This window comes from Nothobranchius furzeri, chromosome 3, assembly GCF_043380555.1.
Source record: "Nothobranchius furzeri strain GRZ-AD chromosome 3, NfurGRZ-RIMD1, whole genome shotgun sequence".
Lineage (NCBI taxonomy): Eukaryota > Metazoa > Chordata > Actinopteri > Cyprinodontiformes > Nothobranchiidae > Nothobranchius > Nothobranchius furzeri.
Genome location: NC_091743.1, coordinates 57,684,814 through 57,711,143, shown reverse-complemented (window position 1 = coordinate 57,711,143; position 26,330 = coordinate 57,684,814). Strand labels below are relative to the sequence as shown.

Genomic DNA, 26,330 nt, shown 5'->3' with positions numbered 1-26,330 from the left:
TTTCCCATAATCCTTTTCAACAAAGAAATGTAGTCATGACATTTCCAGTGGGTTTGGCAGGTGGTTGCCAGGTGTGTGGATTTGATTACAGAGGATGCTGCACGGTGCAGCAGATTTTATGAAGTATAATTGCTTTACATAGAATGTTGTGCATTTTATTTATGGGTTTTTTACAATTTGCATGAGAAACTGTGAGCCAAAAGAGTGCAGACTGAGTTATCACTTTTATTTTGTAAAATTGAAATAACTAATGCAATGTAATCATGTTGCTAATTGATAAAACATTTTGTCTATAGAACAAGTCAAAGATGTAGATCCTGAAATCCTCATGTAAATAAATAACTTTTTTTTTCCTGATTTGAAAATAAAAACACACCTGACACATTTCCAGGTTGATTCAGATGTTTCCTACATCTCAAGACTTCTGGTTCTAAATATACAACATAACAAGACCTGGAAACAGAATGTTTTGTCCTCACTTTTGAATAAAGAGAAGTTGCTGAAGATGCTACATCTAATTTTTATGGAGGTAGTTACTTAAAATATTGCTAGGCATTTCAGGTTAGTATTTGAAGACATTGTGCATTACATTGTTTTAGTATTTGACTAAAACAGCTATAATTCCAATATTTCTCCACAGGATTATCTTAGTTTATAACTCTGGCATTAAAAGTCAATGGTTACAGGCATTCCTTCAAGCAATGCTTAAATGTCTCGAGAACCACAGAGGTTTACGGGTACATTTTTAGCTCTACTTGCTTAATTGTTCTTTTTTTATTATTTTGAAGAACCCTGAACTCTAACCCTAAAAACACCCTGCTTAAATCCACAACCCACATTTTGCCCTGGCCCCTAACCATAACTTCTTTGTCTGGCCCTGAAACCTAACCAAAACCATTAACCACAACCCTAAAGTATCACTACATGCCTACAAAACCCAACCCATATACTTACCCTAAACCTAAACACATCCCTAAACCACGCATTGAAACCTCAAATCCCAGTCCCTCCTCCTACACTAACTATAACCAAAATGTATTAACCTAGAACCCCAGCCATTCAACACCATCACACCAATTCTAACCTTAATGGCACCCTTTACTTCCATTCCAGCCCTAACCCTAACTATCCCACCAGACCCCCTACCCACACCAGCCAGACGTTAGTGTTTTCTCTCTGAATCACTTCATTTACAAACTCAATCTGTAAAAACATAAACCATGGAATACTCAAGCCCCTTCAGCCCAGCATATGATAAAACACAGCCACTATAATAAATACTAATAATGGATATTGGGTATAGAGAACTGCATATGACATTCAGTGGCCCACTTATTCCCTTTGGCTTCCTGCTAAACTTATTGGGTCAACAGACTGATCAAGTGGAAACCAATAAAGCAGAGTAACCAAACCACCCCCTAACCCAACTGTAACATTAGTTATTCCCGATGCGGTTTTCATAAATGAACATCTCTGTATGAACGAATGTGGATGTAAAAGTAAGCTACTGAAGTGCACACTGGCATACATATTGCCAGTAAAATTGACATGTAAACAGGGTATCAGTGTTATGGATTGGATTTATTTCTGCCTTATAGTACATGCTTGATAAATTGCATGGTCTCTTACAAGATGGATGGAGTGAATTTTATTATCAGTAGAGTGAAATTGCTGTTTTTAAAGCTTAGAGAGAAAAAAGTTCTTTTTCAGGAAACATTTAACCAGTGATGTTTGGGCACACTGGATCAACATTTTTGTCAGTTGTGTGTGTGTGTGTGTGTGTGTGTGTAGTTTTGCCCCCTTGTTTTTTTTTTTGTTTTTTTCAATTTCCACATGGCACTGCTGTTGAGATGTGACCTGCCAGTGACAAGATGGCTGCCTCCATGTCTGCTTGCCCTGTTGTCGTGACGACGACAAGTAGTCCCGGCCTAAGACCTGCCTATAAAATGTCAGCGGCCCCACTACTCATGTAGCTGCCAGGATAGAGGCAGACTCCATGCGAGCGTTAAAGCTTTTTTTGATGGGAATAAAACTTTTAACCCTCCCACTGACTTTATGGGTGACCCTGCCAGGAAAGTTGACCATTGAGCAGGATTGATGGTTTATCCCTTGAGGTCCACGTGGCAGGAGTGAGGTGGTGCTCACTCCTCACCCCTGCCACATGGACCCAAGGGATGAACCATCGACCCTGCTCAATGGTCAACTTTTCTTGCGGGGTCACACCCATTAGGACAGTGGGATGGTTAAACTTTAATCCACTAGTTGTCTTCCTCTTCCCTTTTATTTTCTTATTTTCCAAACCCCCAGTTAATTCTGGGTAGCGTAGCATTATTCAGGTCCTAACAAGTCAGCCGTCATATGAGTTTTCTGCAGACGTATCTTAAAGTACTAAATCACTAAGGGTTTCACACCTAGCTGCTGGAAAAAGCTGCATAGAACTAACGTTTTTACTTGATAATTTTTACCAGTGTGTTTTGGTTGCAAACAGTTTCTGTTTTCTTTAGCACAGTAATCCTCTTGGCTCATCTGTCCAGAATTTGCATCTGTATCATCTGTACCGTCTGCCAAGATATCAAAATTACCTCTGCCAGACCGGGAGCAGTGGCAGGTTACACATGGAGGATCACTCTGTATCACACACACACAATCCCCTAGGGCTTTGTTAGCAGGAAGACAGAGGTGGTATGGAAATATCAGCCTACATAGAGGTGTAAGAGTGACAAAATGTGGCCGCTGGTTCTTTTGTGTCCTTTTCAAATGAACAGTGGCGCAGGTAGCAGTAGATTGCTCAAGGATTTCCTGCCTGTCAGTTTATTCTTGCTAGCAAATTAGCCATCTGCATTCTAATTTGTTGACTACATTAAACTGCAATTTACCCCAGCTACAGTTAGCAGGGTCCAAGGACGATTGTTGCAATAAAATAATTTAGTGCAAAAAGACCCTGGCTTTGCTATTTTCTTGTTTATCGCTCAACAAATAGGTTATGCCAGCTGGAAACAGCAATCTTAAAGAGAACTCTGAAAACAAAAGACTCCAGACAGCAAAACACATAAAGATTTATTTAATGTGACATTGACAGATGAAAAATAAATATAAATTAATCAGTAGCACTTGGAGTGAACTCATTCTCTCAAACTTGTATAAATAACCTAAAATTATACAAATAAAGCACAGGATTCAATACTGATTTTGTCCTTTTAGTCCCACATTGTTAAAAAATAAAACAATGTTTTCAAAATATTTTATTTACTAGTCTTTCTCATAATGCCACAAATGCCTGACGGAGAAGGAGAAATATTTAGTGTAGTAAAGTGTATTTGTGTCATTACAGATACTTTTCTGTTTTGGTTTTTGACACATTTATATTTTCAGATCAGCAAACAAAAAAATAAATAAATAAAAAATAGAGAAAGATAACCTGAGTGAATACAAAATGCTGTTTTCTAATGGAAATTATATTACTATCCAAACCAACCTGGCTCAACGTGAAATGTTAATTGACTGAAAATAGGAATTAACTGTGTTTAACCACATTACTGCAAGACCATTGGAAAATCTGCTGACCAAACAGAACCCATCTTTTCTCAAATTTACCATAAAGGTGTAGTTGACTAAAAAACATTTTATTTTCTTAATTTAATTCGTCATTGAGTTTTTCCATACAGGCTGAATATGAAAACAGAGTTATACACCTATCTCCTGCATTAGCTTCTGACAAAATAGACAATGCCAGGATTTGAAAATCCTCACATATTTATGCCACACTGTGAATTTGCATCCATGGCCTTGCCCATCTTGGCTCATGCTCACCCACAGGAAGGCTTTCTTTCTTTCTTTTTTTTTTTTTTTGCAACAAGGAATGAGAGCGGATATTTTGCAAAATGGCTGAACGTGTTTTGTTAGCGAATCAGAAGTGAGGTGTGTTCATATAATTAATAATAATAATAATAATAATAATAATAACAATAATAATAATAATAATAATAATAATAATAATAATAATAATAATAATAATAATAATAATAATAATGTGCAATTCTGCTGTTTTCAGCTCACCTCTGTACGAGCAAACTTCAGCATCTTAGAAAAGGAGCATCATAGCGTTTTAGTTTTTTTTATGAGTGATCTATTGAATTAATGAGTAAACCACACCTTTAAACATCTCAGTCTTCCAGGCATTTGTGGAATTAATGTGTCAGCATTGTGTTAAATTAAAACTGGATTTCAGAATAAAAGATGACAAAAAAAAAAACACAAAACATCGTACAATGCAGTCAAACTTGGTGATGGTAGTGTGATGGCCTGGGGCTCCTTCAGATTCTAGATGACTTGAATTTATGAATACTGCTCTCATCAAAGAGTCCTGTAGAATGTCATGCCTTGAACTTGGACAGGCTGTTTTAAAACTATTACACTAAAAGCAACAGAATACATTTCCTTCACCAGTTATCACAAATTCTTGAGTGTAGATGTTGCAACAAACAGGGTTAAAATAAGGTATTAAAGAGGATATTCACTGAGAAACGTACAATACTTGTTCTTATGAAATCCTATTGGTCACTTTGAGATGCAGTCAGAAAGTGAATATAGTCTGCAAATGCGCAGGTCAGTAGTGTTGTAATAGTGCAGTATTTTTCTTTAAAAGTATTATCATTAATATAATAATAATAATAACAACAACAACAACAACAATAATAATAATAATAAAAATAATAATAATAAAACAAAATTGTACGTGTTACGTACTTTGTATTTTAGCAATCTCAAAGAGCTACAAAGTATATATAATGTACTTAGCAAAAGGCTTTCCTAAAAAGATACGTCTTAAGATTCCATTTAATAGCATCTACAGTTTATGGGGCTGTCAGATGGATTCAATTCAATTCAAAAATACTGTATTAATCCCAGAGGGAAATTGATTAATGGGTAGGGTATTCCATATCCTCGGACCAGCAGTTGAAAAGGCTGGATCACCCATGCTGCGAAGCTTACTTCTGAGGATTTAGATTGTATTTGTTGTTGCAGATCAAAGAATTTGATTTGTTGGGAATGTGAGGAGGTCCTTTGAAATAGAAGGGAGTATGACCATGAATGCACGGATAAGAGAGCAGAGAAACGTTGAATTAAATTCTGAATGAAACTAGGAGCCAATGAAGAGCTTTCAGAATGAGGGTGATATGCTCATACTTGTGCACCCTCATTAGGATCCTAGCAGTTCTGTTCTGGATGTTTTGTAGTCTCTGAATGCTTTTTTCAGGGATCCCAAATAGGATTGCATTACAGTAGTCCATTCTGGAAGAGATAAAGGCGTTGACAAGCTTCTCTGCATCTGCCAGGCTTAGCACTGTTCATAGTTTGCCAATGTTCCAATGATGATAAAAGGATGTCTTACACAAGCGTCTGATGTGGATATCAAAGGTGAGTTGTGAATCCATTTTGACACCCACGTTGGTGACAGTTGTGGAAAGGGGTATGTTTTGGCCAGAGAAAGTGATGCTGGTTATGGTGGAAAAGTGGAGTTTATGAAGTGTGCCAACTAGAATTGCTTCTGTCTTAGAGCTGTTTAACTGAAGAAAGTTGAGCTTCATCCACGCCTCTATGTCCTCCAGACAGGTATTTCTTGTGCACACAGGAGCAGAGAAGCTGGTTGGTGTCTTGAGGTAGAGCTGAGTATCATCAGCATAACAGTGGACGGATATGCCATGTCTGCTAATGATGTGAGAATAAATTGGGGTCCAGAAGAGAGCCTTGAGGGACACTACATATGTGTGATCTTGTTTGGCCCAGAGCAAAGTATTCGGTTCTGCCAGTAAGGTTTGAGTAGAACTAGACAAGGGAATTTAGCATCCAAGAAAGAGCAGAGCACTTCTGCATCTGAGAGAAGCTAACCATTAGCATTAGCAACTCCCCAACTTGGCAGAACATGTTCACACTTGAGTTATTTGAGGAGCTAAGACATCAACATTGTATGTTTTCCCCATGGAAGAAGAGTGAATGGAGGAAGCAGAAGAGCCACGTTGCTGTTTGCGAATCAGAGGTGAGCTGTTCGGACATCATGAATATAAATAAGACTCCAAATCCAAAGCTGTTTTCCATCCCTCACTCCTCTAAATTTTACTTCCTAAAACAGGAGTGCCAGTGCTTTTTTTCTAAAGACCTAAAGACAATGACTCACAAGGCATTCAGAGACCACATTACTCACTTACTAGAGACCACAGCAAACTCATAGAAGTTATGAGAGTAGGCCCACATTATGTTTAGGGGCAATGGCTTTGTCGTTTAGGGCCAGGTTGGTTTGAATAGTCGTTCTTCCCTTGATGAATGAGATCATCATTTGGAAACATTTCTCTGCATTTCCAGAGGTTATCTTTGTCTAATATTGGAATGTGTTTCATGAAACATTCATCTGTGACAAAACAGAAAATAATATGAAGGCGCAGAGACGTTTCCACAGGACCGTATTCAAGCAGCAGTCGAACAGATCATTCCCGGATGAATGTGCACGAAATGGTTATTTGTAGTTGATCACCTTCAGAATAATGTCTCATTATCTGATGGAGTTGCTTCTGCAGGCAAGTTAGTTTTGCTCGCAGACTGTGTGTTACTTAGCTTTAAAAAAGTGCCCTCTGCAGCTTTTTTTAAAAACAAAACAAAACGTGGATTTCCAAACAACAAGGAAATCACTGGGAATAAAAGAGGCAATGGTGAGGTAAGACTGATCCACTCAAGTTTGATACTTTGTGCTTGCTAATCTGAACAGTTTTCAGGGGTGGCGTTTCTTTATTCAGCTCAAACAGCTTGTGTGCTGTAGGTGAATTTCTGGTTGCCTCTTGTGCCAAATGGTTCCAAAATATTAATATTCAGTCTTGCACAAGAACATATTTCTGTCACTAAGTCAAAAAGTGGGAGAATAACAAGCTGTTTTCATTTCGCTTGTCTTCTTTAGGATGTATAAATGTTTGTGGCAAAAATAGATTGATTTATTTTAGCCAGTGGAGCGGGTAATGCAGATCTATGGTGGGCGAATGTTTTTGGAAGGGGCTCCCGAGCTCACTGCGCTCACTGTGACTTCCACAAACAAAAGGGCCTGCCTTGTCTGCTGATACAGAACAGGCATTGAAGGGTTCCCTCTCTGAAAGACATAAGAAAAAAGGAGAAACACGGGTGTCATCTATTGGAGTTGCTCGGCTTCTTGTTTTTCATGCCAATTTTAATGAGAAATGCAAATTATGTATGTGTATATGTGGCTATGCTTCCCTTATTGTGTGTCACCAACAGTTTTTCAGAGCAAAAATACAAACCAGCAAGTGAAAAAAGAACATGGCTGCAAATAATGAAACATTAAAGCAGAAGAAAAAATGAAAAAAAGTGCAATGCAGTGGTTTCTCCAGGCTTCTGGAAGTAACACATACAAATGCAGCAATTTGATCTGAGAGGCAGGTGAATGAAGAATGTTGATTAAAAAGAGAGCAGAGTGCAGGATAAAAAAGGCCTTTCATGTAGGCTGTGGGCTATGCTGTGTGCTGAATGCTGCTCCAACAAGACCCTCAGAGGGGAATAAGGATATCAAGTGGCCTCTGATAAGATGCAACACAGCGGAGCGGGAAGGGGTCTGCCCTCAAACCTCACTTGTTCTCACGCAAACGCAGGCACTGTGCAAACACATGAAACACATGCACGTTTACACTTGTAAACACACACACACACACACACACACACACACACACACACACACACACACACACACACACACACACACACACACACACACACACACACACACACACACACACACACACACACACAGAAAGAGGAGCGAGTGTGTCACAGATTAGTCCCTAATGGGATTGGTAGTCCAGTGCAAGGCGCTGTAATCAGAACTACAGAGAAGCTGATAGCAAAAAACAGGACATGGAACAAAGGAGGACATGAAAGGACAATGTCGCTGTTACACACTGATCCCACTCAGAGAGGTTCTGCAACGAGGTCTGACTGTATTCCGATGGGTGCTGCTATGATATGCGCACACCAACCCATCAGGATGCTAAACATCTTCTGATATATAAGCTACCGCATCTGCAAAAATTGCAGAAACGCACCAATTATTTATGCATGCGCTGACTGTGCTGGATAATAAATATTTACTGTGAATGGCGGTGTGATCAGTATATGTGTCACGCCTGCCTAATCATGCACAGCATGTAAACACACACTTGATTATTTCTCAGTGAGTATTTAGGTTAATAGCGAGTCGTTGAACATAAGTCGGTCCCACTCCTACCACCTGACATTCATACAGCAATGTGTGTGAGAAAGACGGGTAAAAAAAAGAAAAATAAAGAAGAGCTTAAGAAAAAGACTAACCTTTACAGAAGCAAGAATGCAGCTCAATTTCTGTTGACACATCTTCTGCATTTTGCTTCCGGAAGCTAAAAAGGGGAGTATGGCTGGGTGTTCTGCAAAGAGAGGGTCAAGAAAAAAAAGGACACGTGTGTATTGGGTTGAATAGCAGCCTCAGGCATGACTGTTTGGCCCTCTTCCCCTCAGATTTTGCACCAAAGCCACTTTACTGTGTTTCATTTCTCCTTTTCTGTGCAGAAATTTCCAATCTAAAATAGAATGAAAATGTGAATTCAACTGATGGTGAACTTAGCACAAAAATAAAACAATTGTGGTAACACTTTATAATAAGGAGCAATTTATTAACGTTATTTAGTGCATTACTAAACATTAATAAACAAAGGATCCCTTTATTAACATCCCTGATGTAAAATATTGTGTCCTTCAGGTTAGGGAAAAAGTATGGAAGGGGTATGGGGTGACCTGCTTAGTAATACATTACTCAATAGTAATAATTATGAACAGTTGTTATAATGCACTAACAGTAATAAAGGAACCCTTAAAGTGTTGCCAAAATTGTGTTTGATATGATTTTTGGCAGTATAGCTTATTCCACTGGGGAAATGGTTCATTTTTCCACATTTGTGTGTTAGATGCTTATGGAATCATAGAAAAGAGCCATACAAATCCACAACCTGGCACCTTTTCTTCATGATGGTCCCCGGTTTGGTCACACACACTGCAGTGTAATTTGTTTTTCAATCAATATCTGATGCAAGCCAGCCAATGTGGTTGAGTTGGTTGCTGGCACAAACAGCACACCCCAACTGATCCCACAAGTACGTATATGTATTTATTTACTTATTATCATATATAGTCTTGTAAAATCCCAAACTGAAGGGTGGAGTGTTCTCATGGGCTACAGGATGGCCAATGCTTGCTGAATCACATCTCTGCTGATTTTGCCTCCACAAGAGGAAGTTACCATATTGATGCTGGAATCAGCATAGGGTTCTATGCACGTTCTTTAAACTTTCACCCTTGAATCCAGCTGGAAGAATATGGCTTCTGGAGAATCTAGAGCTGATTTAGTGAGTTTCTCCTGTGTGTACCTCATAACAATGCTCAAGTTGCAATATTCAGTATGTGATCAATACTTGTGCAAGGGTTAGGGTTAGTATAAACAAATAAACATTAGTATTCCTGTGTCCCTTATGCTGCATAGTTATGGAAACCCAAGTTTCCTTTAGTTCGTTGTTTTTAATTGGTTGAGGGTTACAATAATAGCTTACTGCCTTGTGTGTTTACCGGTACTTTTGTTAATGCATTTTTCTTCTTCCTTTTCTCTAACTGTATGTGTTGTTGCAATGCTATTTCCCCACTGTGGAATTAATAATGTCTATTCTATTCTATTCTATTCTATTCTATTCTAGTTTACTTTGGAACCTTACTGTGGCATAAAAACAAGCTTTCCAACTGTGTAAGATCTATTGCCAAGAAGCATTGCTACAACAAAACATGATCAACCATACAGCAATTCAGTTATTTTTGTGCTAAAGTAATCAAGACATATTTTGAAATGCTGCAAAGGATTGAGCTTAAAATTAGAGATGCATTCTTTAGCGTGAACTGTGTGCTGTGTCTTACCTTCACAGGTCGGCAAAACCCTGTTCAATCAACTTCTTTCTGCATTTCCAAATCAGTTGTTGGCTGTGAGGGACCCCATTTCACACTCTGTGTCTATACGCTGGCTTATATATCTACAGGACAACCTTGGGACACCCCATGCAGTCTAACCTTCACAGACTGCTCCTTGCCCCCCCACCATCCCATTAGTCTTTGCTTGTATTCAAAGTCACTCTCAGCGGCACAAGAAGAAGAGGAAGGATGGGTCCATTTCAGTGAATGCAAATCAGGTGATCAACCGATCACAGAGTGTTGGACGGCCAACTTCGTGGACTTAAATCCCGTGACTGTCTTTGCGGTTTGCAATTGGACTAATTTTAGACAGCTGAAAGGCAGCAGACATGCAGCCTGGTTGTTAACTTTATCTCTGAGATGACTGTGGCCTGAGGCATAGACCACCTGTTTGCCTACCACCTAGTTTTTTTCCGTTTGTTTATTTTTCCCTGGGACAGGATATTTAACACAGAACAGAATCCATCTTGTTATTCAGATGGCATGTGCCTGCCTTACTGATTGATCTGTGAACAGTAGTTGGAAAGTGACAAACTGAGCAAAATATTTCAGTTAAGTATGCAAATAAGCTTCATCAGTGTTCTTGTTTCAAACCCAATGAACATGTTCGATTGCAGAGAATTATTTTATTTTGGAAGGTCGGTGTGCCATGGTACATGAGTTTACAGATGTTTTTTTTTTTTGTCATCAGAGTATGAGTACATTTGTGAGTGAAGAAAGACTTGTTCTTGTTAAAGTGTGTGTGCTCTCACCCTTGTTGTCTTTATCTTGTTCCCAGAGGAGCACATCCATCCAGAATTGTCGGGCAGAGTCTTACACTCCTCTCCCTCCAGACATGGTTCCATCTCACACCACCACTTCCCAATTACGATGGATGCTGCAGGAAGGGAGCAAAAATCCAAAAAAAGCATGAGTCTATTACGCCGACACATCCATATGTGTGTGGATTTAGTACAAAACATGTATTTGTGACATGATCTTCAGCATTTCTATGCAATGTCTCCCCACAGTCTACAAGCCAAACATGAAGTTTTTACATTTTTGTGGATCCGTCTCTTTAAACGAGCGGTTTTGGCCCTCCGAGCAGATGCTGCAACTGTAATTTTACTGTAGACAATAATGTATAAAACCAACAGAAATTAATCACTATTTTGTTTTGATAAAACTACATTGCAAATAAGGGACTGATCTAATTTTTAATCAAAACTAATTGCTTCTCATTAACATCCACATAATTCTTCTTCCAGCCATTTGACAAAAACAAATATGTTACAATTTTCTCATTAGGATCTCCCGCCCTCCCCCTTTTTTCATTTTGTGACTCTGGATGAGTTTCTTTAGTGTGTGTGCGTGTGTGTGTGTGTGTGTGTGTTTCTCAGAAACAGAAAAAATTACACCACAAAGTACTGAAAAAAAATCAGGTGACTGCCTTTTTATACTTGAAACATAAACCACATGTTGCGTTCCTAGAAACTTTGTTTACTAATGACATATTTCCTTCCATTTTCCCCTTATTTTTTTCCCTAAAACAGGTCCTTTTACAAACTTCATTGCGATGTGATAGAATGCAAGGCAGCTTTATTTATATAGCACCTTTCATACACAGGGGGAATTCAATGTGCTTTCCATTAGCAAGAATAGCACAGACATTACAATCAATATGACTGCAAAATTAAATCACACACATTAATAATAATAATAATAAAATGTTAAAGGGTGAGTAGTTACAGTGCAGACGGTGCAGTATAAGAGACAATCATTCAAAGGCTGATGAATACATGAACGTTTCCTATTTTGATTTAAAAGTTACTAGAGTTGAGACACATTTGAGGTCATATGGAAGCTGATTCTATCTGTGTGCAGCATTGAAGCTAAAAGCTGCTTCACACAGTTTGGTTCTGACCTGAGGGTTTTTACCAGCTGACTGTTCACTAAGGATCTCAGTGACCTGCTGGGCATAAATTATTTACAGGAAGGGGATCTTACATGTATTCTGGCCCCATTCAATTGAGTGATTTTGAAACTAGTACTTTTAAATTGATTCTGTAGTTTGTAACGCCTCTGTCAGTGCGCCCCAGGGCAGCTGCAGCTACAATGTAGCTCATCACCATCAGTTTGTGAATGAGTGTGTGAATGGATGAATGTTACACTGTAGTGTAAAGTGCTTTGGAGTCCTTACTCTGAGAGGCGCTATACAAGTGTGGGTCATCATTTATTACTGGTAACCAGTGTTGAGATTTAAGAATCAGAGTGATGTGCTCGGTTATCTTAGTTCTTGTTAAGATATCATATTACAAGAAGATATCATTTTAAAATATATTTGTAAGTCATACACCAGGGAGTCAAAACATGACATGTGGAGTATTCCTACATGTTTCTGTTCATGATTGTGTTAGTTTGTGTCTGTTTCTGGACCTGGCTGCATTAGGTAAAGCATGTGCTAGGTAGACATCAATATATTGGAAATACATTGCTTTAACTTTTGGTAGATGTACAGTATATAATAGAATGTATACAAAATGACCAAAAATACATTTTACCCATTTTTGTTTTCTGTTAAGTCGCATCAAAGTGTAAATGGTGCACATCCAAGCTTCCATAGTTTCAGTTATAGCTCAAAATATATTTTTCAAAATTGGAAGCAAAGTGTCCTTTTAATCTGTTAAATCTGCTGTGTAAAACAATGCAGAAACATACAAATTGTGAAAATAAGAGTTTTTTTCTTGAACCACATATAGAAACCATAACATTTCAGCTGATTATCTTTACACTTCTTTTAGCACCTCTACATCCAAATGTAGGCATTTATCTTAGCTCAAAGTTATTCATGTTGGAATTTTAGATCATTCAGGATTTCGGGCTGTAATTTTCTGCAAGAAGAAGCATCACATTGAGAGATTGTTGACCACATTTCAGTAAGTTTTACATTTAGTTTAAATTCGTAAGTGCTGGTAGGACAGGGACACAGTTGAAACGTTGTGAAATAAACCAAGGCTTAAATCTAAGTAGGCCCCTTTTCTACCTATCAGCTGTGATGTTTGAAGAAAGTTTTTGCTTTTCACACCACTTCAGTCGAGCCTTCCGACAGCAAGCAGGAGGCGTTCAAAGCCATCTTTCACCTTGCAATCTGCCTTCTTCCAAAGCAGACTTTTTTTTTGTATTTTTTTGCAGCAACTTGTTTGTTTACTTGTATTTTATCGAAAACTGAAACTGAGCATCTCTCCTGTTAATCGTTTGAGAAAAATATGTGTAATAGTCAAATTATTGACAAATGAAAGGAGTTAAAACTACCACATTGTCAGTTCCTGTCCCGAAATCTTACGTGAAACGTTTGGAAAAATAAATTCTAGTGTGTGTTGCCATGGTTACAGACCAACCATTAATAAATTGTAAGCAACACGAAGAAAGACAGCTGTATATATTGCAGCACAGCATCTCCTGTTGTTCAGTTGGAACTAACAGTCCGGACCCCTGCTACACCCTTCTGATGTTCAGTGAACCTGATGTGTTGTGTCACTTTGCTTTACTTTCCACGAGCTCCAAAGAGAATGAATGACACAATTAGAGCTTTCCCCAACCAGCCGTAAACCCAACTAATGGCTCACCCCATCATCTAACCTAGTGTGATTTTTGTCCACAGGCCCTAATCCTTAGTACAAATATGCTTTTAAATGTTTAACCAAGTTTCTAATGAGATGTGTCTTCAGTGAAACCACCACAATAAAAAAAGTCCTTGTTACGTGACAAATTACAACTGTGGGCCTGAGAAGTTGTTTAATCAGTTCTGCTGAATGATGATGATGTTCTGAGCCACTGTGACTCTGCCCGTCCTCGTTCTTCAGCTCCACAGAGTAAGTGGGGACTAAGAAGCTATTTTTCATCATACCCTGAACTGCAAAGGATTTATTCTCAACAATGTAAATGCTGAGCTCATTTGAAAGTGAAAAATGGTTCAGTGCTGCCTGCAAAACAAAATAATTTCCTTCAAACTGAAAGAGGAAAAATGATGCAGGAAAGACACGAAAATGAGGCGGGAGATTAAACAACTCTGCTTTGCATAAGGTTGAATTCTACGTACTGAGCGTCACAGACAAAAGGTTATGCATGAAACGATATGCTCTGAGTATAATCATTTATTAAATTGTATAGTGATCATATTCATGAAGAGCCAGAAAAAATAGTTTAGCTTTATTTTTGCTTTCAAAATGATAAATTAGCATTTAGGCAGTGTTACATTTCTGTAGCTTTCACATGAAGCCAGTATTTCAATTAGACTGTTGATATTGGCATACATTTTCATTGGAATGAAACAATGTTGGTGTATATGGCACTTTAGTGAGCCTGTCATTAAAAACACACACATGTAGTTTTTTTTTTTTACTTTTCACCCTGTATATCATGGTTCCATTGAGTGGAGGTGGAGTGGTCTGGGTTGGCGCAGATGAGCCGATATTGACTGGTATGAATTGCAATTTTAATTTGTAATTGTAATTTTAATCTTCCTTGGCTGTTCCCTACAAACACATTTTGGTCTTTCCTTCTTTTATTTTAAAGATAAATATACCAGAAAAACTCTAGTCTGGTTTAATCAGGAAACTTGTAATATGATCATTTGTTTACAGTCCTTGATTAGAAATTGTAAGGAGTGTATGGAGTGAAGACTGCTTCCATTTATGTTACTCCTCATGAGAGGTCTTTGGGCTGTGCTTTGCCTGATCCCTCACTTAACATCTGTTTGCCTTAGCTCGCTGTACCAGAGGCCTCAGACAACTTAGCTCCTAGGACCGTTGGGACACTCAAACCCATCCACCACAGTAAGGTTGCAGCCTTAAGTTATCACTAGCTGTCTAATCTTTAAAATATTTCTTGCTAGAAATAATAAATGTGATTTGGATCAAATGAGTCCTGAAATATTGCTTGAAAATGTGCCCTTTAAAATCTACCTTTCAAAAGCCAGCTAGCTTTACACCCACAAACCCTCCCTGCAACACAAATGGCTTGAGATTGGTGTGAACATGCAAAATGTAGAAGTGAGGCAGCAGTTAAGGTAAGTATAGAAAAGGATTCAGCCCAAAAGTAAGTGGAGATTTTCATAGTCAGCTGAAATTAAAGAGTTTGAATGGCAGTGAAAACTTGGCCAAAGGAGCAATGGATTTACAGGAGTCCCATGCAAAACTGCTGATTTCTCTGCTTGTATCAGACACACTCTATAAATTTCTTTATAGAACTGGCTTGTCATCATGGCTTGTCCCTCCACCTGTGCATATGAGAGACTTAGCTGCCCATGTGGATGCTGATCATTGTTAGTATCTACAGGAATGCGGGTAAATGTTTAGTTCACCCCATGTTTTGCACAAACCATTTGTCCAAGCCAGTCAGAACTTGTAGGCAGATTTTAGAGTGACAGATGAAGATATTTTCAAAAAGAGGGAACATTTTATACAATGCCAAAGATACTAGTGCCAGAATTAGAAAAAGAAAGCAGTGTAAACTTACATTTGTAGACATTTACAATTGTGAATGCTTGATTGTTGTGTCACAGTGCTGTGAGTTTTGTTGTTCATCATTGTGACTATGTATTGCATTTTAGGTTTGCTTTTGTTTATAACATTTTTGAGTCCTGATGTTTTGCTGTGGTCACTGAACTGCTTGAGTTTTTGGATTTGTTGCTCATTGATTTTTTTGTGGTTAGTTTTTAACCTCAGTTCTCAGGCCAAAAGAAAACCTTCATTTTATCATGAGATCATACAGTTTGCTTTTTGGTTGCTTCACTGTTACTTGTCCATAAGCTCTCTATTAATTAATTAATTCGTTCATTCGTTCATTCATTCATTCATTCATTCATTCATTCATTCATTCATGTTTTTGTGTTGTCCCCCCCTGCACTGTCTTGTGTACACCATCTTGTGAGTGACCGTGCTTGATTTTTAAGTGCAATTTCCATCATTTTAATGACAACTGTCACATTAAAAGCTGTGAAAATTGGATTAATCAGGATGTAGTGGCGAGAATGAGTCTGTGAGTTATTCTGATTTACAAAGAAAAAGTAAAAGAGAGGTGTTGGTACTAGAGCCATGGCACACAGTTGAGTAAAACATAGGAATTGGTTTATGCTGAGTTTCCTACATTGTTTTAAATTTGTCTGTTTCTTTTGAATGAACTTCATAAAATAGTCACCACAGTATGCAATGTGCCCACCCAGTGTAAATTAGCATCAGTGGTAGCTGGGGAAAATGATTTACCTACCAATGATTTTTCTTTAATTTCTAAACAGCAAGGCATAGACAAAAAGCCTATTAGCAATGCTATCAACTAGTCTTATTAAAAAGGGAACTAGGCAGTTTTGGCTTGCTTTTAGAACCCCCTAGTGTCAGTGTAAGTTCAGCTCTTCCTACACTTTATCACAACATACAGATTGTGTGCAAACTCCCGTAATGAAAAGTGAGCCTAGCTCAGTGATATTTAATGCCTAGGACTTTTTCCAAACGTTTCACAACAATAGTATGCCCTTTTTTTTACACACTGAAGAGTTCAAAGAGAGAGTTATTTGCAACATTAAATCAAATTAAAGACATCATTATGAACTTGAGCAGAGCAAAGCCCAGACCAGCTGACGTGCTCTGTTCAGCCCCTTTACCACATTTCTAATTCCTTTCCTGACGTATTAATGTCCAGAAATAAAAGTAAAATTTTAATGAGCAGTGACTGATTCATTTTAGGCTATTCATGAAATCTGAACCTTACTTATAGGTAGATTGTTCTAATGTAGATAATGTCAGGTCCATGTGAGATAACTTGACAACGCACCGGCTATGGAACGTCGTTTCTGACATTAATGAGTAAAAAATAACAGACAGTTGAGGCTGACCGGATCTCTGAGATATTGTATCCAAGGCTACTCAAGGACCAGGACATTTGGCTTTCACCTTGACCGCTGGCGAAGTGCCATCTCTGGGCTGGGATCCATGCATCACTCTCTGGTGACCACTGACCTCCAACAGTATTTTTACTTAACTACTCCCACTGCAACCATCAGCACAGAGAGCACAACCTTTATTTCAAAATCAGCAAACTTTAGTTTTCCTTTGTCACTCTTCAATGGGGAAGGGTCCTCACATTTGATTCCTCTCTGCACTGTTAATTAGTTTTAGGATCCTTCTACTTAAGATGGGTTATTTAAGACAGTGAGGCTAATTAACACAACCCTCACGTTAATGTAACTGCTGTCAGCTGTCAAAAATAACAGCCAGGTTCAAAATAATCAGCAAACAAGTAAAAGGAGGTTCAATTCAAGATTTTGTCCATGTAGCAGGCAGGTCTTTTTTTTTTTTTTAGCTTTGATGGACAAACAGGTAGGAGTGGGACTTGAATTGATTGAAAAACATGAAGAGATGGGCTTTTTTTTACAAGTGCATCTGTCAGATCACCAGTGAGCAGGTTTAGTGATGGATTGAGCTGGCGGACACGTTCCTGCCAGGTAGCAGAATGTCTGAACATTTTGACTAATGAGAAAGAGAATTGATCTGCATCTGTGCCGAGATGTGAAAGCGTGGCTGTGTGCTCAATGAATAGTTAATGCTTTTTAACTCTGTGAGGGTGCACGGCGCCCGTCGGACTTTAAATCACATCAAAATGAGGGCTTTCCAACGATGTCAGGTATTGTGTTTTTTTTATTTTGACAGGTCCTTTAAATCATGTTTGGTCAAGTTATGGACAAGAAAACACTACATGTAAAAACAAACAGTGGAGCTACTTTAATGGCAACGGTTTGAATCAGTGTGGGACACAGAAATAAAAGAAAATTATAATTTTTTTTTTGTTTGTTTTTTCCGGCTTCAAGATAAAAGTTGGAACATTGAGGGGAAAAACTTTTGAGGCTAAAGGAACATTTGGTACGTTTTTTTCCCAGTAAAAAAAAAAAAAAAAAAAAAAAAAAAAATAAAATATATATATATATATATATATATATATATATATATATATATATATATATATATATATATATAATAAAAATAATAATAAAAAAAATTACTGCAGCCTAAACAGCAATGGATATTGGGAAGGGGTTTAAAGGATGTTTTGAGGTCCTGACACAAATTCTGGTGCACATTATTTTTTGTAACCTTTCTTTCCTGGAAATTCTATTTAAACTTTTTTCTCAAAATATTTTATTTTACCTCAAAATTTTGATTGTTAAAAATTTCTCAAAATGATTTGACCTTGATCTAGAAAATAGATTAATTCTGTGTATACTGATAACAGAGACTAATATTTTAATTTTATTCCGGAAACAAGTTTTCAGCAATTTTAGTCTTCAGTTATTTACTTTTTATTTACCATTTGTTTATTCTGCAAATTGTTTGGTATCTTTGGTGATTTCAATGTTTTCCACTTATAATTCTGAGTTGACTGTCAACACTGCAACTGTTTTGAAATATTCCAATTGAATTATTAGTAACAATAAATGATAAAAAATAATAATATATGGCACACAGATTTTATGAATGGTTGCTCATCATGGGTGATCTAAAAGTGTTGTGTTATCCAAAAACAACTAGCAGCAAAACAAATTGTCTTTTATATTGTGCCTCTCAAGATAAAAATCCCCAAACACTTCACAAGAACAAAATAAAAAAAGCAAATAAAAGAAAATATTAATAAAAATAAGAAAAATAAAAATATGTTATTAAAAATGTGAGGAAAGGGAAAGAGAAAATGAATAAGACAGAGGGTGGTGATGAAGGTCATGCAAAAGCCAGCCTAAACTCCCCCCTCTCTACTGTGCTCTCCTTGTTCCCTCCTCTCCATGTTTGTTGTCAAGTTGTTGTTGTTGTTGTTATTGTTGTTGTTAGCCTTAAGGGCAATATGCCTATGATCACTTGTAAGTCGCTTTGGACAAAAGCGTCTGCTAAATACATAAACATAAACATAAACAGATGAGGTGTCAGCTGCTTTTTAAAGGAGACCACTGAGTCCACTGATCTCTGGACCACCACCTTGGTGCAAACTGTGTAAAAGATGTAACACTCAGGTCACTTTAAACAAAAATTCACATTACACAGATTTTAAAAGAAAACTGTTCCCATCGTAAAAACACTAAGGCAGATAAATGCATGTAATCAGCAAAAGTAGAAGAAGGTTCAAGGGAGCGCTGAGAAAATGAAACGAGCATATAATTATAGGAGGATTGAGACTTATCCCCCCTGAACCAGCAGTCAAATTTAGATAGACTTTATTCTGCATTGTTTTTTTGGACTCAGGACAATAAAAGGAAAAGGGAGATTTGAGTTTTGATTAGCTATTCAGAAAATATTGTTTGGCTTCAAAATCATCCAACTTTCCTGAATTTCTGAATTTTTGGTGACTTTAAAAATGGCTCCATGGGAGATTATTTTCAGTGTACGCTTTTTTAAAAATTCACATTAATTCTTGGAAATGTCACAAAGGAGCTTTTTATGCATAACCTCTGATTTATTCAGTGCAATCTGGAAGGTTGTTATAAAAACAAATATGAACTAATTATAAGGGGCCTGGTGAGCAAAATCCTGGAAGTCACGGGGCCAGAGAAAATGTGCTTTCTTATAAATGCGATTGTTTTCTTCTTATCAAGACTTGAGAGGTGGGACAAGAAATGCGGCATTGTTTCAGGTCCGACAGCTTATAACAATATGTGTGTTTCTCAAGCACCCAAATCACATAGTGTAAAAGTGAATGGTTTCTTAATAACTTACAAACTACCAATGACAGAAAACAAGACAAGCATGACACCCCCCCCCCCCCCCCCAAAAAAAAGAAAAGGCACAACTGAACAATGTTAGGAACAGGGCAATCTGACTAAGAAGACTAGAAACAACAGGCTATTTCACAGTTTGAAGGCTGATTGCTGAGTGAGTTGTGCTGATGGGGCAGATGGATCTCAGGTGAGAAATGAGTAGAAGTTTGGACAAACCCAAGACAAACCTACATATGCTGGTCATAAAATTAGAATATCACAGCAAAGTAGATTTATTTCAGTAATTTCATTCAAAAAGTTAAACTTATATGTTAGATTCATTTGTTTAAAAAAAGATTAATATAGTTCACATGTTTATTTCTTTAAATGTGATAATTATGAATCCGAAATTAAGTCCCTCCGAATATTGGAATATTTTGAAAGTTTCAATGTTGAAGATCCCTGGTGTCACACTCTAATCTAATTCAATTCAATTCAATTCAATTCAAAAAAACTTTAATCATCCCCGAGGGGCAATTGTTTCAGTACAGAAGAATTGGTACTGTTGTCATTCGCAACAAGAGTCGCGCTACCGTTAATTCGATGAAAAGGGGATCACATGAGGATAAATTGGGGGAGGGGAAAAAGGCATACCAGAGTTACTCCAGGCAGGGCGTAGCTTTACTATGCAAAAAAAAAAAAAAAAAAAAAAAAAAAAACGCCTCGAACATATAAGCACGAACATTGACAATTCACAACATGAGACACTGAGAGGAAGGCGGGGGGGGGGATGGGCTGGGATCCTGTTTCCCCAGCGAGAGCAGCCCTATGGCGCTCAGCCACTGTAGCCACAGGTGGGAGAGAGATCTTGGGAGGAGCGCAGAGCACATTGACACCTGCAGGTTGATGACCTCGCCAGGCTGAAGTCCACCAATCCGGGTAGGTCGGGTTTTCACAGCATCTGTCTGCATTCCTTCGTGGGGGTTTGTTGTTGGCATTCACAAGGCTGCCATGGCGTTAGATTCGGATAACAAGACTTTGTTTGGGTCAGGCAGAGATAATTTTCCTCTCTGCATTGAAGTCTGTAACTGATCATTCAAGTCCTCCAGTGAAGCCAATTCAGGTTTTAAACATCTCCACACCGTCCAGTGACCCTCTCCGAGATGACATCCATTTTGTGCACTAATACCGGTATCGCAGCTAGAACATTGTCCAGCTTACAATTCACCTCGAGTAACGTCCCAGTCTGTGAGGTCTCCACACGGACGGTGCTTTCCGTGGGTGCGGGTCGCCCTCCAATCGCTCCCGTCTTCCCAAAATTCCAGAAAACCAGATATCCTCCCACTCCAATCAGAAGAAATCCAGTGATCATCAGGCCAAATATCCACACGTCTTCGACATCCACAATGGACAACTGGGAGAGGCATACGATCTTCCAATCCCTCCAGAAATCGAGCATATATCCCGCTGCGTGTGTCCCTTGCGGGCAAGTGGGAGCCCCCTCCTCCGTTCTCATCGCAGAAAAAAATCTTGTCAATCGCATTGAATGACCAATTAATTAAATCCATTCTAAAAAATAGGGTTTTTCAGAAGAAATGCAGAGAAGCGCTCTGTGGGCAGACAGGACAAAGAGCCTTGGGAAAAAAAACATAAGGGCGCAAAAGCAGAAGTGTCTGTAGTCCTCCAGTGCCGGATATTAAGAGCTAATTAACTCAAAACACCTGCAAAAGCCTTTAAATGGTCTCTCAGTCTAGTTCTGTAGGCTACACAATCATGGCGACCATTGGCATCGTGCACAAGGAGGACAAGACATATAAAGTAATGGAGAGATGAAGGATAACAATAAGATAATAGCACTCTGGAGAGGATTGTGAAACAAAATCCAATCAAAAATGAGGGGGAGACTCACAAAGAGTGGACTGTAGCTGGAGTCAGCGCTTCAATAACCACCACACACAGATGTGTGGAAGACATGGGTTTTAGCTGTCGCATTCCTTGTGTCAAGCCATTCTTGAACAAGAGACAGCATCAAAAGCATCTTGCCTGGGCTAAAGACAAAAAACTGCTGCTGAGTGGTCCAACGTCAACGTCAAGTGAACATCAAGTGTCAAGTCAACGTTAGGTCCAAGAGTCTGAAGGCAAAGCTGAAGGCCGTTATCTGAGCAACATGGGCTCTCATAACCCCTGAGCAGTACCACAGACTGATGGACTCCAGGCCATGCCGCATTGCTGTAGTAATCCAGGCCAAAGTAGCCCCAACTAAATACTGAGTGCAGTACATGTTTATACTTTTCAGTTGGCCAACATTTCTAAAAATGCTTATTTGCATTGGTCTTAATTGTTATTCTAATATTCTGAGATACTAAATTTGATATTTTCATTAGTTGTCAGTTATAATCATCACTATTAAAGAAATAATTATTTGAAATAAATCAGTTAGTTTGTAATGAATGAATCTGATGTACAAGTTTCACTTTTTGAATGGAATATACCTAAAGTGTTTCATTTCCAGTCCAGATGTTATAAATTCCCTTGGATGTGTCTTATACCAGGGTCTCCTGTCAGCAGGACAAGATCAAAAGACCTGCAGAAGGAGGCAACCGAGAGATGTATTCCAATCAACTCTTTGTTTCTAACCCCTTCTTTCCACTGGCTGGGAAAAGTAACACAAAATGTAATAGCTGTGTTTCACTTATGAGCTCATTCCCAACCAAGAGCAATTTTGACGTGAAACGGGAGCAAAAGCGTTTCACACAGCTGATCACGAGTTCACAAAATCACGAGAGATTTGCAACACCACTCGTGATTTCAGAAGTCCACAATATAAAAAGCGAGAAAGACAGCTGCATGTATCCAAAAAGGTCTGGTTTATTTTCTGTTCCGTTTACTTCGGCTACGGGATTTTTAACAGATAATGACTCATGCTTACCTGCATGTGACTTTTATTTTGAATGTTTTCAGATGTTGTACACTGCTTTTGTGTTGTGATCTAAACTGCGGAGTTTGACATGTTTTGGAAGCATAACGTAAAAAACAGACTTCTGGGGCATGTCCCAAAAAAAGTTACACTGTGCTGCCGGTGGAGATGAATGGCAACTAATTGGTGCATAGTGTGTTTTGGAGCCATTTTGCGCTTTTTTCACGTGCAGTGGAAAGAAGGGGTGAGACTTACCCCACCATTCCACTATCTCCGCCCCCGCTTTCTGCTGCCGCTCGCTTCTGAACTCAAATTATACTATAACTGCTCTACAACGGCTCCGCCCTGGTGCGGAGACCTGAGGTGCGCAAACAGGCATGCGCAGGATTTTCGAGATCTTGCGATACAGTCCGAGCAATAAATGTGGAAGTTAGATCCAAACACCCATTGTGTGGGAGAAGCATCAAAATGAACTGTTTAATCTGCCCATCATTTGTGTTGAGAGATCAGCAGTGTTTGGATCAACAAAGGGTGAGTATTTTGATAGTAGAAACTGTATTTATGGATTATTTTTGCGCATTTAAAGTTCAACCACCATTGATAATTGTTAAAAGTTGTTAAACCTGTGCACATGAAACAAAAAAAAATGCTTTTTGTTTATCGATTTATTGAGAAATAACGGAAGTTGTGCTTGCTCCCTTTCCTGTTGGGCGGTTGTGAATTCTGTCCATTGACTGCGGAGGTGCTCTGGCATCCGGCAAAAATAGAATCGATCCTATTTTTGCCGGATGGCGGAACGGCGGGTGGCACACTGCGCCGCACGGCCGCAGTAGTGGAACAGCTCTGACTGACTACAATGGGACCGTTTTTGCTGCGGCGTTCGTGCCGGAGCGGAGCGGAGCGGAGCGGAGCGGAGATAGTGGAATTTTGGGGTTAGTCTGGCTACTCCACTGAGACCAATTTTAGTTACTTTTATTTAGAATCATGTTCTTTTGGTCATCATCCAAACTTCCAATAAAGCTAGAGCTTTCTATTTTGGTCATTACTCCAACAGACAGCAGCTGCATCCTCAGTTGTGAAAAATAAGCTCAGATTTGTTGCTTAATTTCTTTCTCCATCCAACCATCACTTATAAACAAGACACTATAGTACCATCCACTGCACATAGCAACACCTTACCAAATGCGCTGAACAATGGCCTAGAGCGTGCCCACCGACCCTAGAGCAGATTGCCTGTCCACCTCTGGTCACAGGTAACCAGTAAAAGTAGTGGAAAAACTGTGACTAAAAACCAACCTGCTCTTCCAAAAGTTGTTTTCTGCCTCATTTCAAACAAGAAAAGATAGAACAAATGCAAAACTCAAATTATCCAGCGGAAATTAATTCATTTAAAAATGCCAGCAAAAGCGTAACCACTACAAAGAACAAATCAAACCACAACACTGAAATAAACCAGGAACAAAAACAAGAAAAATACTAAGCAAAGAGAAGGCTGAACCACCAGCCTGACAGATGACCCCCTCCTTTCCGTTCCCTCACTGTGGATATGTCTCAAATGTACCATCAAAACCTGTCATGCTCAGCTATATGTGCCTGTAGTCAAACAGAAGGGTCCATTCCCCATCAGTGACCAGCTGCAAGTAGCCGGGTCTCTCTTGTAGAAAGAGTTTACCGGTACACCAGCTACTCAATGACACAAAGCAGATATTTGCAAGCGTTTAGACAATGAATGCATGTGTGTGAATGTCCATACTCTGGCAAAGGGCTTACATGTCTAATACTATGGGATAAAGATAGTGGTGCAGTGATGAGCGCCTAATCCGAGAGTGTGTTACTGGTCCGGTGAGGGTAGAGAGAGATATGAAGATTTTACTTGTAGAAAATGATTTTCTTCACTTGGAGCCTGGTTGATCCTGACAGAACTGGGACTTAATTTTCCTTGTCAGAACTAATAATCAATTCCCACTATGAGGATAATCTGACAGCTGCACCCCACTGAGTATGACACCCCATATAGGGAGCTGTCGTCATTGCCATGAATATTAATAACCGGCCAAAAAGAGAGCACAAGAAATATGAAAAATAAATGGTAGCCCATCTTTACTAGCCAGTAAATACTTGACAGTGAGTCTGATATTCACTCTGCTTTGAGTTTCCAGTTTGATGCTAATGGCCAGTAATAAAGCACATCAAGAAAAAAGTCTGTTTCTGAACATTTATTAAAGATTAAGGAGTGTTCGTTCCTCTGGGCTCCATATGTGTCCACACCAAATGACCTCTGAAGATCTGCTTTTGATTTGTTGCATCAGTATGTCGACTATAAATAGACTGTGTAATATTTTTAATGGATATGTAACCTGTGTATGATTCTGTGGCAGCAGGTGTCCCTCTGGGGGCAGGAAGATGAGCTAGGTCACACCGTCGTTCCTCATCTGGAAGGGACATTAATAACTGTGGGACTCATGGAGAGAGCTCCATCTGGGCCAGGCTGCTCCTGCTGAGGGGACAGATCACCTCTGTAATCTGTAATTCCTCACAGAGTGCCGACCCGGTCCTTGGGGCTAGGCTGACAAAACAACTTTCACGTGCAGCTTTCTTGGACAAAAAAATGACCCCACCCATCCTTTATCTCCATCATAACACACACACACACACACACACACACACACACACACACACACACACACACACACACACACACACACACACACACACACACACATCTTCCGTGTCTATATAATTTACATTAGCTCTGTGTTAAGAACACCGGGCACTTCTGCTAACAAATAACCATGTAATGATTTTCTGTGACTTTTAGCTCTTAGTGGGTGTTAAACAAATAACAAAAAGCCTTATTTACTTTCAAGCACAACTAAATTATCCAACTAGGGACAAAACGTTCGACTAAAAGAAGTAAAAATGATTAATAGGTCAAGTTAACACCAGTCCAAAGGGACCATGGTGCTCAATAACAGCAGTAATGCTGAGGGATTAGTCATTTCTATTTGTAAAACCTTTTGGTTTATAAGGGTAATTTAACCAATAACATGATGATGTTTGTTCAGCCTACACACTTGAAACAGATGTTACTATGTAAATGGCCTGCATTTGTATAGCAAATTCTCAGGGTTCTACAACCCCCCAAGGCGCTTCACAACGCAATCAGTCATCCACCCATGCACACGCACACACACATTCACACACTGCAAGCAGCCATGGTGGTGATGAGCTACATTATAGCCATAGCTGCCCTGGGGCACACTGACATAAGAATGACTGCTGAGTACAGACACCACCGGTCCCTCTGACCACCACCAGCAGGCAAGGCGGGTTAAGTGTCTTGCCCAAGGACACAACAGCAGCATCTAACTCTTACAAAGATTGATGTGCAGTATTTTCTCAAACTTTTTATGTCACATTTTCTGATCCAAGGCAGTGCGAGGGCACGGCATCTGGTGTGAGCGCTCTTGGATGGGAAAGAAGCCCACAGCAGCATCACTGCTCAGTGAAAAGACCATGCTAGAGTCCCCAAAAGCAACGCTGCTCATGCCCGCTTTTGTTTACTAAACACAGACAGACTTCCTCGTGTCGCTTTAGTGGACCCACCCATGTGCTCAGCCACATCTGTGTTCCTATCCCCATGCGTATTTTCCACCAGGAAAG

The 26,330-nt window shown here is 39.1% G+C and overlaps 1 protein-coding gene across 3 annotated transcripts in view; it reads right to left on the bottom strand.

Moving 5' to 3' along the window:
• LOC107385433 (chemokine-like protein TAFA-1) overlaps positions 1 to 26,330 on the bottom strand; it is a 214,493-nt gene that overhangs the window by 1,994 nt on the left and 186,169 nt on the right. The window contains exons 4-6 of one of the 3 annotated variants that reach the window (XR_008566046.2): positions 10,791 to 10,915; positions 8,365 to 8,456; positions 5,915 to 7,132 (exon numbers count right to left, since the gene is read on the bottom strand). Coding sequence is in view for 1 of the 3 variants with exons in the window: in XM_015959291.3 (XP_015814777.1) it covers positions 10,791 to 10,915 (125 nt within the window). In the remaining 2 variants the exon portion in view is untranslated. Of the gene's footprint in view, positions 1 to 5,914; positions 7,133 to 8,364; positions 8,457 to 10,790; positions 10,916 to 26,330 lie in introns of those variants that run through there. The other 2 variants (XR_008566044.2, XM_015959291.3) reach the window with 2 other exon arrangements.